Raw genomic sequence first — 15,857 nt, forward strand, 5'->3', positions numbered from 1 at the left:
AAATAGGTCTTTAACACACACCCTGAGAGTGCTAGAAACTTTCTGAAACGTAATTCTAAGCATATCTCGTCTTAACTTGTTCTTTATTTCTTCATATTTTAACTGGAGGGATTGGTTCACTTCTCCTAAATCTTGAAATCCCTTAGAGAGCCTTGGACTTTGGACTGATTGCTTTGTATTACTGTCTATCCTTTCACCGAGATTAGCAATGTCATTCTTGTTCTTAGAAATAGTGGCAGATATCTCCAGCTTAAACGCAGCAACCTCCCCCTTAAGTGTTCTTTGGAGTTCTTCCGAAAAAGAGAAGAAGGTATCCATAAAAGGTTCCATGATGAGCGTAGAACTCTCCAGATCCATGGGGTCTGCCATATTTTGGTTTCTTTGTGCCATGTTAGTTTGTCAGTGAGATTCTGAGAAGGCCTTCTTAATAGGGTTATTCCTCATAATGTTAGATCTGGGGTAGTAGGTCCCAAGCCACCGCGTGTCCCTAGCGGTTCTACGTTATTTTGCCGCTGGATTTTTCCTCGCAGGATTTTTCATCGTTGTTTTTATTTTTTTATTTTTTGTATTTGTTTTTTGGGGGGGTTACCCACCCAAAACCCCCTTTATTTTTTTAATTATTCCCATTCACCCACAAATATTTATTACATTTTTAGACCCCCCACCAAAAAAAAAAAACTATGATTTTTTTTCGATAAAAAAACGGCGCTGAAAAGTCCCGCGACAAATAATCCTGCGGCAAAAGAACTGTATACCGTCCCTAACATTAGGAGTACCACGAACTGCTTGAGATTGCATGCAGAAGACAAGTGGGGGGTAGGAGGGTCTGTCACATTAAAATACCATGGTCATACAAGTCTGGATTGTTTTCCAGTGGGGAGTAGCTCCCCTCTCTACTCCAGGATGGGGATGGTTCCACCAGATCAGGCCATCTTCAGCATTAATGATGCACTTTGGCCCTTATTCCTGCAATCTTCTGATATCTAGTTTCCCTTCCTAGCATGCGTTAGTCAGCAACCACTAGTCTGTTGCTCCGCGGTGTAGGTTGGATTTCCCTGAAAGCAAGGGAATTTCAATCCCCATTCCCCCTTGTGCCTCATTACACCTATGCAAGCCCCCCAGAACTCCCAGGCCTGACTTCTCTGCAACTGTGGATCTCCCGGTTCCACTGTAATACTTGAGACTCTATCTTAGCCCCTCTTCAACCGGGACTGAAATTTATGCAGGCTCCCTTTCTTTTAGTAATCAACAAGGGGCTCTGCTGTTGGATCTGCACACAATCTGGTCTTCTTCCAAGTACCTAAGGGTTCTCTTCTGGGTTATTAAATGCACCTACAAAATTCCCTAACTTGCTAACATGGGTGTTAAAAGAGGCATTATACTTTAATACCTGTTTTGAGGTCTTGTTTTACCAATGTAGGTGACTCGATAATGAGACCTTTTATCTTTTGTGGCATCAAAACTAGATTATAGTTATCTGAGATTTTTAAAGGAAGCCATTACAAGTTCCCTTTTCTTCAATATGTGAATTCTGATCCAAGCACCATCCAGCAGCAGAGTCTCCTCAACACCGCTGCATGCTGCCTGGAGGATCTTGAATGACAGCATCTTAGGCCACCCAGCTGGATGATTAATCCTGAAATGCCGTGTTATGGACCTTGCTCCCAATGTTAAAGTCTTGATTGAGTGAGTGACCTTGGATCCTCGGAGTTCAGAGGCCAATAAATTGAGTGTCTGTGCCTGTTCTGGAATTTGCAATAAAGTGGATATATGAGGGAAGGTCAACTTTGAATTGGAGATCTCAAGCTGGGCAGGCACATGCAGGTTGGGGTGGAATTGAAGAAGTTGGTGGATTTCAGGTGTGGGCAATCTTAATGCCAAATTCACAAAGTGTATATTCTCATCTCTGGGGTATGGAAAATCATTTGTGGAATCCAGCACACATGTGTAGTCCTAAACTAAGCAAACATAAATATTGACAAAGGTAGCCTGTCTGAAGTCCTTAGCTCCCGGGCCTCCATCCTCCACCAAACCCGCACTATATAAACCTCTCCCATCAGCCAGTACCCCACACCTATGGCATGTATTAGAACGTAAACAACACCAAAACCTGGAGTGAACATCAGACCAAAACATACTTTTCAGTGCATCACTAACATAGGAAACCGGTTCCATTTTATGCTGTATAGTTAAAACCTACATATCATTTCCAGTCTTACATCAGCTCAGAAATTAAGAAATTATATTTTCTGGTACGGTCAGAAATCATGATGTCAAGTCTTCAAAGTTAGATCCACATGTATATGATAGTATACAATGTAATTCTGTATGTCAAATAGCACGTGCAACTGAGTATATTGATCTATTGTTACCTGCAACAGATAACCTTCTAATTTGTTTGTCTAATTCATTCACTTTGAACTTGAGCTTTGTTCAGTTGTTACCCCTGAAATGCTGACACTGCCCACTAATTGCCATCCACTATTGGCTTTGCATGCCTGACTGTTGCCTTCCTAGTCCATCCGCCAACTTTTCTAGCACCCACCTGTCCACTATCAGGCCAACCTGAACTACGTGCTATCTTCTTCCATGCACTCATTAAAACCTCCTGTCCATTATCAAGTAAGAAATGTTGCTGCATAAACCCGCCATCTATTCCACCCGAATTCTATTGCTCTAATCTTAACACCAGCTTCCGCTGTTCACCAGCCAACTTCCACTCTCCATCCACAGATGTATCTATTCATTAGTAAAGATCAGCAGTCTACCAACAGACCTTATTCTCCTCCATTCGACTCTTTATCCCCCTGTCTTTTCTTTCCTCAATCCACCTGTCAACTCATTCAACATTACGGTAGTTTCCTCATGGAAGGACAATTCCTTCTATACATTCCCCAACTTCTTCTTTCCATCATTCATCTTCCCCCGAAGCCATTCCCTGTCCACTTACTTCCATCCACTGCTTTCCCACTTCACCCAACGCCTCACCCTTGTAGCTTTTTCTCCCACCCACTAACATCCTCCGTTAACTTGATAGTCCCGCACCTTCCTGTTCCCTCTACCATCTCTTTGCATTTTTCCTATTGGCCCGAGGCTTCGCACACATTTACCCAAATATTATAGCATGCACATAAATATTCTCTTCTGGGATGAATTGCATGCAATCCACTATACGCCACCCCTGGAGCCGCCAGCGAGCCAAGCATTCACACACATAGCTGGTGACGAGTCTCTTTCCAGTGCTGCATAAATATGCAAAGTGCAGTTTAAAAATCAAGCAGTGATGTAATGGTATTTTTAGAACTGGAAGTTATTTTCATGTCTGAGTTTAAAGCATATGCCACTGTATCTGGCTTTGTCCCCAGGGATCTTTGATGGAGAGTGTGCAGAGCAAGCAAACCATGCAATCATCATTGTCGGTTATGGAACTGAAGACGACGAAGACTACTGGATAATAAAAAACAGGTGGGCTTCTATGTAATCAGAGTCTCTTTGCCCTGTGCACTACTTGGTGTTTTGTTTCTGCCAGGTCTAATATTTAGCTGATTGATAAATATGAGTGGGGTTTGATTCTGGCCTCTCTGCAGCTGATGCAGGAACTGCTACACCACAGACATAAGAGGAGGATTTAGAAATTGAACAACCGGAAACAGAAAACGTGACTTGTATGTCTGCTGCAGCCTTGAATGGAGGCCCCCCCACTGAAAGACCTGAAAGGTCATTGGCAGTTAGAAATGCAGAGCCAGCCAATGCATAACTCTCTCCCTGCCCAGGTCCAGTTAGCGATGCAGAAATCTAAATATAATTGTGGAGTCCGCCAAAACATAAGTCTCTTCCTGCCGAGATCTAATTAGAGATGCAGAGCCAGCCAAGGCATAGGCCTCTCTGTGGTAGAGATCCAGTTATGGATGGAGACCTAGCTGAGGCATGAGTATTTCTCGTCAGCAGCGGTCTAGTTAGCTATGCAAAGCCTGCTAATGCATACACCTCTCGCTGCAGAGATCAGGTTAGGGATGCAGGACATGCTAAGACATAGGTCTCTCAATCTAGAGTTCTAGGATACCAGCAGAACAAAATAATAGGAGGTCCTGCCTCTAGACACAGATATTATATTATCCCATATTCTTTTAGGCACAACATTGTGGGCGGCCGTACATACTCATGAGGTTGGCGGTCCGGAAGTAAGGTGCTGGTAATAACATACCGGTACCTTTCCAGAGCGGCAAACTACAAGTCTGCCGGTAGGGGCTGTGATCTACTTGTAAGCCTGACCTGCCGGTAGTTCAGGCTCCTACCAGCAAAGAATTTCTGCAATCACTTCACCTATATTACCGGTGCCAGTGAATGCGGCATCCCATCCCATGGAGTCCTACGCGACCCATGGGAATAGGGATTTACCGGCATGTCCGGTACCCGTAATATCACAGTGGTACTGGGATATCGATGGCAGAGATGGTATGGTAGTCTGCCGGTATCCCGTCAGAATTACCAGCGGGATACCGGGGGACTTGTAATGACCCCCATAGGGATTTTACAGACTTTACTCTGGCCTTTGATAGTTTTGTGCATGACTGCACTCTCCCATCCAGCCCATGAAGAAGCAGAGAAGTCAATTTTAAGAAATGTCCTCTGAAACAAGGAGATGATTGGACCTTGCATAGTTTCCACACCTGCCGTGTCTTGTGTTGTTTACAGCATCTGACTTTCTTTCTTCATGGGTCACAGGTAATCCCCAATGCCTCCAACTTCTCAGTGTAAGTCTGTTACTTTCACATTTATGACTTGGCCATGGAAGAGGCCGCTCTGAGGTTGAGGTCATAACTGTGAATCATATTATTACACCCACAAACAAACTGAACCCTCAGTTTCCAATCCTTCTCGAGCTGGCACTTCTCCAATCTCTGCCTCTCACCTGTTCAGGTTCTGTTCCGTAACACTATTCCACAAGTGGTTGTATGCAGGGATGTTGCTTGGTCTGGAAAAGATCCAGGGCTATGCTAATTTTGGGACTGTCGGGACTGGGGGCTAGCTAGCCTTTTTGGTCTTAACCCCTGAGCTTCTATCCGGGGCTACAACCAAAAGACCCAGGACTATAGCACCCTTAGCCCCCACCCCCAGTACCCTAGCAACGCCTCTGGTTGTATGTACTGTATCTGCAGAATAGATACTTTACCAACTTTTTAGAGCTCTAGTCCGGTGGAAATCCCTCATGAATATCCCTTGTGAGTTAATCTAACACAAGGGGCCGGCATAGTGGCATTAGTTTGAAATTAATTCTTGTCACTCATATCAGGGGTTTCCAGTCAAATGCAAGTTCTGCTAACAAGGGACAAAGCTTGTTATCTAAATGATAACTCCCATTGCCTGGTATAAAATACTACTTGATCATGTGGCTTGCACACAGCGGAGGCTTGTGGTTGCTGCCGCTCGTGGCATTGAGAGCCCGCTTTCCTGGCGTAGTTCCATATTTGCCAACTGTGTAGTAGCCATATTATTTCTGCTGGCACATACTGCTTTGCAGTGCCAATTGCTCCAGGGCAGCCATGTCTTTGCAACAGAGGAGGCCGAGGGCTGCTTGTGGGGTGATTTCTATGCACAACCTGATCTGATGCTGATTGCATTCATAAGCGCCTGTAGCGGCATTCCTAGTGGTACTCTCATTGTAGTCTCTGCCATCTTAGATTATTAAACTGTATCAGATGTAAGAGTCCTCATTCTGGGCCTCCTCATTTGCCAACTAGCATAGTGCAAATTCTGATACCTCCAATCCCCTCTTCCTCAGTCCCTCCAAAAAGAGGGAAATTGGTCTTCATATAGTAAGCAATGTAGTCTGTAACTGTAACGAAGAGACCCCTGGTCGCTCATGAATCTGCAATTCAAAACTTCTTACATATTCTTGTAACAGCGCCTCGATGCCTCCGAACTGCAAGTGCGCGATACAAATGCAAATAATAATAAACAAATAATGTGAGGAGCCAGATAACTGAGAGTAATGATGATTACTATGCAGTCATGCAAACTCCATCACTAAACCTCATTCCCTTTCTTACATTTTCAAATCTTTCATGGGCATTTTACATTATTCCACATTTACCCCTCTGCTCCCGGATACCTCTAGGAGGGGGCAGAAAACATGACTCTCTGGACAAGTCTCACTGCTGTTAACCCTCTTTGGCAAAGTATCAAAACCTCTCAACATAGCATATGCAATTTGCCTTTAAGTACTGAATCGGCATTAATGCCCTATTGACCTATAAGGCATACATTAAGAAATTCCCACATCCATACTGCTTGCAGTAGAGAGATCACAGCATAACTGCATTCTAAGTGACGTAGGAGTGGCCCACTATAATGGTGCTCAATCTGAGAGGATTTGCTCACATGTTTGCACCCGGAAACCTCTCTTTTTTTACAAAAGATTGTGATACGTTTTATTCCTATAAAGGGACTACTAATTCTATTAGTTGATAACAATACAAGTGTCGATGTTTCATTGGTCAATGGCTCAAAGTCACTTCAATAAGCAATGAGCAAGGAGACATGTTCTAGTGAAGTGAATCGCCGGAAAATCTACTAATCACCAGAAGAAACAGATACTTCGATTAAAACCTGAGCTTCATGATTGAATACAGACAGTGGGCCTCATTATGACCCAGGCGCTAAGTGTTTAACGGCGCCGTAATCGGCTGCGGCGCCGTTAAACACCTAGTGCCTAATTACGAGGTCCCTTTGCGGGACCCGACCTTAACGGCTGGTTTTACCAGCCGTTACAGTAGGGACCCGCAAAGGGACCTTGGTGCTAATTACGGTACTGCAATTTGTGGTACTGTAATTAGCGCCTTCCCCATTCCCATTGAGCCCTATGGGGCAAAAATGGGAATGGGGAAGGGCCATGGCGGTATGGGGAATTACCGCCCCACCAACCTCGGAATGGGGTGGTAATTCCCCATTCCGCCATGGCGGACTCCAGCATGGACCATGGTGCTAATAGCACCATGGTTTAGCGCCGGAGTCCTAATGAGGCCCAATGCCTACTAAAGATGTGTCCCCAGGTACAAAGGCCCCTGGAGAGGTCAATGAAAATTCATAATTATCTGCCTACGTGAATTGTAATGCTGTAAACATTTATCTTTGAAGGTGCTTTAGGAAAACAAGGTATTTTCTTGTGATTAGTCATAGTATCTTGCATTATTTCATTGTAACATTAATGTCCTCAACATGATTGCTTTCAGCTGGGGCACTGACTGGGCAGATGGCGGCTATGGGAAGGTTCGTCGCAATGTCAACCATTGTGCAATTGGGGAGGAGGCCGCTACCGCCGACATCTTGGGTCCCGATGAGGATATAGAAGAATAAGCAATTTTCCTATTGGCCCCTGTGTTGGACCTGTGTTTGTAATGCCCAGATGTGGGTTGGCTTTCTTTGCACAATACCTAACATTCTTATGCATTCTCAATAAAAAAAAAATCCTTTTAATGACTAATGTTATGTATGTTATGAAGACACATGCAGAAACACAATAGGAGCAGAGGTTCCCATAGTGCACAGCCTTTTCAGCAAAATGGCATCTTAAGGGGGCAGCATCACCTTATTAATCACCACAACATGGACACAGATAAGTATCAAAAGCCTGTTGCTAAGATATGCTCTGTAGCAGGAAACATTTTTAATTTAAAATGTAACTCCTAGTCCTACATTTCCTCATCCCAGCCATTACTTATGAGAGATGACTGTGGCGAGAAAGAAAGTTGTAGGGGTAATGTGGGTCGGTAACTATGGAGCAAAATGCGTCAGAAGCGGCTTCTTCGCTCTTTATGATTAATGTGACGTAAGAGCACATTTGCCCTGTGCAGTGATTGGCTAAGAATCACTCCCCTTGTTTAACTGATCTTATGTACAAGGCATGGTTCTCAGTATTAAAACAAATATCATGTTTGATTGTCATAACTTCCCGACTACATGACGAGGATCTTTAAATACCCATGGGGCAAATACTGATTCATTCTGATTGTTATACTCGGCAGTGTGATTCCGCCAAAAGGAAAGCTACTTGTTTCTCTACCCACCTGTTTGTATTGTCAGCATCACAATCTGCAATTGCCACAAATAAAGAATAATGTTATGCTAATGAGCAACAGCTTCTAATTTGGATGTCTTTTCTTCAAGAACAAGAGTCAACTTAGAGATTTCTAGCATGTCTGCATTCATCGAATTCTTAGTTGTAGCAGATATGTTTGTTTTTCTGGGGGAGAGGGGTCGTTACATGTTATTCTATGTTAATTGGCCTTTATACTGTGCAAATCACCACCACAGTGTTCTCAATGCGCCACAACCTTGTCCATATGGGCCAACTGTGACCCCTCCCGAAGTGTAAGCCAGACCGTGAGGGGTGGGGTGAATAGGAAACAGGGAAAAGGTAAACAGGAAATGGCAAGAAGAGAGAAAGTCGGAGAACAGAAAAGACAGACATGGTTCACAACAAAAAGTGAAAGATAAGATAAGGTTAAATGGTAATGATTGCTGGGATAAATATATAGTTGAATGGGTTTAAATATGAAACGTTTTGAAAAGAATCAAGAACTCTCCATATTGGACAAGTGAATTATCTTGCCATTTATCAGTTCAACATGTTGTTGGTATTATTTGAAATCGAGTGATGGATGTGTGATGGCACTGGGATGTGCTCAAGAGTTCCCTTATGAGGAATGCTCTAGGGACCTGGTTACACTGAGCCTGCTGACAGAGATTTCAAAGACGATAGTTGGCTGCATTCTGACTGAAAAGGGGGGATAACAAAAGGATTTTGGTTTGTTTTATTACTTGTATTGCGCACCAGACCCAGGGGTAACCGGGCGCATTTATATATGACAACTTACAGCTTAGTTACAAAACACATGGGGCCTCATTACGACCCAGGCGGTAAGTTACCGCCTGGGTCGTACCCTTACCACCATGGTGTAAACTAGTTTTACACCATGGTGGATGGCGTATTTTCCGCCCCATTCCAAGGTGAGTGGGGCGGTAAATCCCCATTTCCCATTTTACCCTTCCCCATTCCCATTTTTGCCCCATAGGGCATAATGGGAGTGGGGAAGGCGCTAATTACGCCACCGTAAATTACGATGGCGTAATTAGCACCATGGTCCCTTAGCGCCATGGATTTTAACGCCTGCAAAAAGGCGCTAAGGGACCTTGTAATCAGGCGTTAAGGGTCAGCGCCGTTTACGGCGCCGTTAACCCCTTAACGCCTGACTCGTAATGAGGCCCATGGTAAATAAAGAAACACGAAATATACATAGAATATACGCAAGAGGCAGGAATAATTGTACACGTATTTACAGTCCTACTCAGACAGGCAGTAATTGCTGGGAAGTAGGTGTGTGCAAGAATGCAGGAGGTGGAGGGACATGCGGGATAGGTCCAGGCAAATGGGTGGTCTGTTATTTGTCTGCGTCTTTGATCCACGGATAATGTGACAAAGAATCTCGCCACCCCGAGCCATACTAGGATAGATTCCAGTGGAGGGGAGAGAGTCACAGTGAACATTATATAATAGAATGGACTGACCGCTATCATTTGCTATAGGGGAACATAAGAAATTATAATGAACATGGGGCCTTACTGTGCAGTGTTCTGGGTGGATGAGGTTTTTGGATTACCAGAGAAAGCACTGTGCCTGCTCGTGCTACAGGAGCTTTCTCAGTGCCAGGTCATTGTACAATACGCTTAATGGAATTGTTTTTTCATTAGCATTGGCATAAAAAAGCAGTTTAAACATAGTAGATCAACACTTCCCAGCTTAAAAAGGCAAAAGGTTAGCCTAGCATAAGCCAACAAGTGGCACTACAGCGTAGCCTCGCATAGGACTGCATAACATAGCACTTAGCAACATTGATAAGAATAGCCGTCCACTTCTCGTAAAACACATTTTGCAAAAAAGTTAAAAGGGGTAGATGGTAGAAAGAGAAGGGAAGGGAAGCTGATGTTCCAGGATTCAACCCAGTGTTGTATACACAATCTACAGATATGTGCAATAGAGAGAGCATTATGTAAAGAGCTGTCTTTCAACAATAAAAGATGTAAACATATCCTAACATATCAAAAACATATGATGGATCAAGTCTGGAGGCAAGATAAAATGTAGGTTATTTGAACTGATATGTAGTGTGCCAATTACCACCATAGTGGTCCCACGGTGCGCGGACCTGTTGGAAAAGAGGCTCACTGTGACCTCGCCAAGGTGACTCCGGACCTTCGTCTGTGGGAGATAAGGAAGAGAGTGACGGGAAGACTGTAGAAGAAGCCTAGACTGGCCTACATTAGCCCAACCAGCATGAACACGCTTCCCCCACCGTGTCCTGCCACACCTCACCTGCAAAGCCAACAGATGCAAGCACCCATGTGGGAAACAATGGCATGCATCGGAGCATTCTGCACGGACATGCAAGGGCGCAGCAAGCACGAAAATCCTTTCCACAATGGCACACATTGTGGACAAAGGCACCAAGAACATGTGATGGAAAAATTCTTCACGCATCGCTGGTGACTCGCATCCATTCCACTGTCTGAATGTGCCACCACACAAAAACCTCTGCAAATATCCCACCTCACCCATATTCACTCGCAAAAGTGTGCTAGAAAATGCTCCAGTTTAACCCAGTACTTTAAAATGTAAAGCAAATAGTTCTTCTTAGTTCACCGCGTGCAAGTTAGAATCAACTAAATCATCCATCATTGTCATTGATTGGATGGACTGGCGGAACCTACCTCCAATTCCATAGAGAATGTGTCCCCTAAGCCACCTAATGCCCGATCACCCATTACCACTCACCTCCATGACATAACACTCATGTCTTGGAATATAGCTGGCTTGCCAAATAAATTCCCTAATGCAGAGTATCAGAGTTTACAAGCACTGAACAAATTGTGCATCTACAGGAGTCTTTGGCACATTCCTCCTGCTCGGCCCATGTTTCGGCTTTTGGTGACTGTAGGGGATGTCCAAGTGGAGGGCTCCAGGTTTTGGTCTCCCTACACCACAATCTGGATGTTAAATTGATGAACAAAGCATGAATTGTGCTGAGGGGGACAAATGGTTGGTAACACACCGAGATGTAACTTGCATTCGTGGAATTAATGAATACTTTATAACATTGAAAATGATTTCTGTGACAAAATTACTACTGCTCTGCAGGAGTACAGAGATGAGCAGTGGCTATACTGCCTACTCAGCCCAACACTACTACTAAACTAGCAGTGATCCCAATAATCAAGGTAAAATAAGCACAGTCCAAAAGGTACAGCTCCTTCACCTTCTTTGGTAGTGCAGGATGGGGGCAGGCTATATCTTCCAGAGAGGTGTCAGCTGAAAACAGTAGCAACCCAAACAGTAATAGCACAATGACTTCAAAATAAAAGAATGTCCAGTCAAGGTTCTGTAAAAATGTATAGAGTTTGAATTACTCAATAAAAATGAAAAATAACTAAATTAAAAACACAAGCAAAAACCGACCGTTGTAAAGAAACACAGAACATGCAAGCTGTTGTATAATTGCACTCTGGGTAGAGGAGCATGAGTGTTGTGGTACCAGGCATAATTCAATATTCAAGAAGGTGTCTTGTAAGAAAAAGACTGAGAAGGGTGGCTTAAAAGTCAATCTGATCCTAAAAGTGGACAAGAGACACAGGGCCTCTTCATAATACCTTATTTCTTTGTCTTGGATGCCTGATGGCATTGAGCCAGGCTTCTCTGAACTTTGCTGCAGTCGAGCCGGTGTTGAGCACGCCGCGTTGATACAGGTACGTTGAAACGAGGTTCTGCATGGATCGAGTAGGTGCTTGAGATGGTGTGAATCCATCGACCCCAATAGGTTTGAGTCAGTGATCGAGTAGGGTCGAAACGATACTTCTGCTGGGTTGACTTGGTGAATTTCACAATGGCTTCTATGACATCCAGTGGGTCAAGTCAGCATGGAGTCAGTTTGAGGATCTGTTGGGTCGATGTGTTGCTCATGATGCAGCAAGATGAGTGCTTCCACAGTGGTGAGCCGACACTCGAGTTGAGGCGGCAGAAATCTTCACTGCTGTGAGACAGTGTTGAAATGGCTCCAAGATGCAGATATGCAGCTTGAAGTTTGTGGAGTGCCAAAATCAGCACAGTGCATCTTGTGCCGGCTCGAAGTACATCGAGCTTGGTTGAAGATGCTCAAAAACAACTTGAGGTAGCAAAACAGTATTCCAGCTACTCTTGGACTTCTGGGTTACTGGGAGTACAACATTCAAGCATTGCAGGACAAGGTAAGTCTATCTGCTGCACAGCTCCCACTCTGGGGAGGTTGTTTGGCATCTACAGGGGTTCCTCCAGTGACAGGGTCCTGGTTCCAGTGCAGCCACAGTGAGGCCTTGGCCCAACAGCGGTCACCCGCACAGTTTCCTGGAGATGTTTAGTGGACAGAGCTCTCCACTCCCTTAGATATCTCCTGTCATCACCTCCCTGGCAGAGGACTTTGGTATAGACTGCATCCCCAACAGAGGTACAGATGAATTATCCTTGTTCTTGTGGAAGTCCAGAGATGGATCAAAGAAGGAGGCAGTCCTTCTCTTCCACAGGGTAAGTCCACAGTCCACAGGGGACTGATCCACAGCAAACTTAATGGAAGTGATCCATTCACCTTTGTTGTAACAAGTGGCCTTTGCCTTATGGCATCATACCTAGACTACCTTGCTTGTAGAAAAGGAGGGGACAGGCAAAGAAATAGAATTAACCGCTTCAGGCATATGGCAATAAAAATCAAAAAAAGTGTGGGCTAAACCAGTCTTACCAAATGGCATTCTGTCACAACGTGTCTGTTAACTGCAAAGATGTGGTCTGTGGTGTGTGTGTAGTTTTTAAAGAGGACAAGTGATAGAGCACATGGCCCTTGATCGTAGTCTTGTAGGAAAAGGCAGGGAATGACTAGTTAAGTGATGTGGACTGCCTTTTTAAATCTCTGCTCAGGAATAATGCACATTGGTGGGCAATGTGGGTATAGTGCTGTTCATCAGGGATATCAACAGGCGATAATGCCATTCTAGGAGGGCTGCACCGCCTGATAATGGGCCGCCGTCCCAAGATAACTGCCCGAGTGAACGAGGTGGGAGAGTCTGCCTGGAGGGGATTTATCAACATTAGCAGCCTTCTGTGATGCCAAATAGCGTAAAGATTAACAGGGTAATTCACAGAATTCGGTGCAGGAGTAGTGCACGTGGCTGGCGCAGAGAGGGAGCGTGCAGCAGCATGCGCCAGTGTGCGCCAGCCGCTTGCGCTAAAGACCATTTCCACGCACTGCGTATTCATGGATTTCCCAAGGCATTTGCAGCCGTGGCGCAGCGAACATCCAGCAGCGCCCGTTACGCCCCCAAGAACGCCCCCTGCGCCAGGAAAAGCCCTAGAAATCCCCAATATGGCGCAAAATGGCCGCGCTAACCCTGGACCAGTTTACAGGCCCCCTACACTGTAATCGCGTGAAAAACTACGCATACCCTGCTCGCAGCAGCCAAAATGCATGAAAATCTACTTATGCACCCCCGTGAATACACGTACCCCACTCGCGGCAGCCAAAATGTGTGATAATGCACTCGCGCACCACTTTGAGTACGCATACCCTGCTCGCAGCAGCCAAAATACGTGATAATGCACTCATGCACCCCCTTGAATACGTGTACCCTGCTCGCGTCTACAAAATCACGTGGAAAAGGCCTACCGTAACCCTGCAAATACGCGTACCATGCACGGGCAGCCAAATCACCTGAAAATCTCCTCGCGCACCCCCTGCAATACGCGTACCCTGCCTGCTCCAGGCAAATCGTGTGGAAAAAGTCCCCCCTGTTGTGTGGGCTGCCTGCGGGGCATGGTCAGGGGTGATGGGCTGTGTGCAGGGCATGGACAGGGTTGCAGAGGGGTCCCCTGTGGTGTGGTCTGCCTGCGGGGCATGGTCAGGGATGTTTGGCTGTCTGCGGGGCATGGTCAGGGGTGATGGGCTGCCTGCAGGGCATGGACAGGGTTGTAGGGGTGTCCCCTGTGGTGTGGGCTGCCTGCAAGTGGTGCATGTAGCTCCTCACCACACGGGTACATGAATCTGGGGGTACGAGAGTGCGCTTTTCATGCGATTTCACTGGCGGGAGCGGGGTATGTGTATTCTGGGGTACGCGCTTTTCACACGATTAGGCTAGTGCGAGCGGGGTACGTGTACTACGGGGGAACGCGAGTGCGCTTTTCATGCGATTAGGCTGTTGCGAGCGGGGTACGTGTATTCCCGGGTACGCAAGTGCACTTTTGACGCGATTAGGCTGGCGCAAGCGGGGTACGTGTATTCCAGAGTACGCAAGTGCACTTTTCACGCGATTTCGCTGGCAGGAGCGGGGTACGTGCATTCCAGGGTACGCGAGTGCGCTTTTCACGCGATTTCACTAGCGGGAGCAGGGTATGTGTATTCTGGGTACGCGAGTGCCCTTTTCACGCAATTTCTCCCCTCCACATGCCACGCAGGCAACCCATCACCCCTGACCATGTCCCGTAGACAGCCCAACACCCCTGTCCATGGCCTGCAGACAGCCCACACCACAGGGGACACCCCTACAACCCTGGCAATGCCCCGCAGGCAGCCCACATGCCACCAGTGACGGGCACCTGCCAGCAGGCCCTGACTCATGTCCCCCCACCAGTGACGGGCACCTGCCAGCAGGCCCCGATTCATGTCCACCCAACCAACACATTGTCACAAGATGCATGTAGCAAATGTGCACCCAAATGCCACCCCACGCGGCCCCCCCACAGTGCAACTCCACACCCATCCATTGTCCCCACTTCCTAGTATAGGCCCCATGGCATGTCATTCACAGAAGCATACATGCATGCACCCAAAGACATGCCCAACATGGCCACACAGCAGCGACACATGACTGAGGCAATGACGACTGACACATGCACCAAACTAATGAGAGCAGACAACACAAATAAATGAACAGATGAAAATGTATTAAAAAACAGAACTCTCTCAAAGGAAAAACAACCATGACAAGGAAAAATAAATGAATGTGAACTGAACTGAAATGGAAAGTCCAAAAAAATATGTGATTAAAAAAATAAGAAAAACCTCCAAGTGGTCCATGTCCATAAAATAGAAAATGAGAATCCAACATTCCATCATGGGTTTCAAAAACATAAAAGAATAAAGTCCACAGTTCCAGAACTATTTACAATGAACGTTCTCAGGGTCCATGATCCCAAAACCAAATGAAACCTAGTCAAAATCCTACAAAAATACCACTATGTACAAAAAGTGGGGCAATGTCCATCAACTCCAAAATAAAAATAAAATAAAAGGAAACCTAAGCCTAATAAACTATATACAATGGTGGTGGGCTAGTCCTATGGCTCACCTTCCTCCCCAAGAGTCTCGGCCAGGGCATCATTGAACTCCGACTCTATGGCCCGGAGGCGCCAGCTCCCTGCCAGTCTCCACGAGGAGCTCTGCCCGCCTCAAGGCTCGCCGCATGGAGTTCTCCGCCCTGACCATGGTGAGCCGTGCCCTCTCTGCCCGCCGTTGCTCTGCACCTATCCGCTGGCCCAACCGCTGCCACACGGAAGACACACTTTGTCCAGGGTCCTCCTGCCCATCGGCCGATGCCTGTCCCCGTGATGTAGTCGGCCCTGAGGCCGGACACCTCCCACGTTGAGCCTGCTGCTGCCTTGATGCCAACTGCCTCTGCCACCATGACTGCATCCGGGAAGATGGCAACAGCCGGGGGCCATGGTGCATGTGCCCTACTTGGTGGTGCCTGCACAACCTCCGTTGCCAGGGGTCCATTTGCTTGGG

General features: G+C 46.1%; 1 protein-coding gene across 1 annotated transcript in view; it reads left to right on the forward strand.

Moving 5' to 3' along the window:
• The window catches only part of LOC138513742 (cathepsin S-like), a 32,881-nt gene extending 24,750 nt beyond the window's left edge, over nucleotides 1-8,131 (forward strand). Inside the window, exons 7-8 of the mRNA XM_069628824.1 lie at nucleotides 3,366-3,465; nucleotides 7,233-8,131. Coding sequence (XP_069484925.1) covers nucleotides 3,366-3,465; nucleotides 7,233-7,356 — 224 coding nt within the window. The 3' untranslated portion in view covers nucleotides 7,357-8,131. The remainder of the gene's footprint in view (nucleotides 1-3,365; nucleotides 3,466-7,232) is intronic.
• The last annotated feature ends 7,726 nt before the right edge of the window (nucleotides 8,132-15,857 follow it).

The sequence above is a fragment of the Ambystoma mexicanum genome, chromosome 12 (genome assembly GCF_040938575.1).
Source record: "Ambystoma mexicanum isolate Mex_15411 chromosome 12, UKY_AmexF1_1, whole genome shotgun sequence".
Lineage (NCBI taxonomy): Eukaryota > Metazoa > Chordata > Amphibia > Caudata > Ambystomatidae > Ambystoma > Ambystoma mexicanum.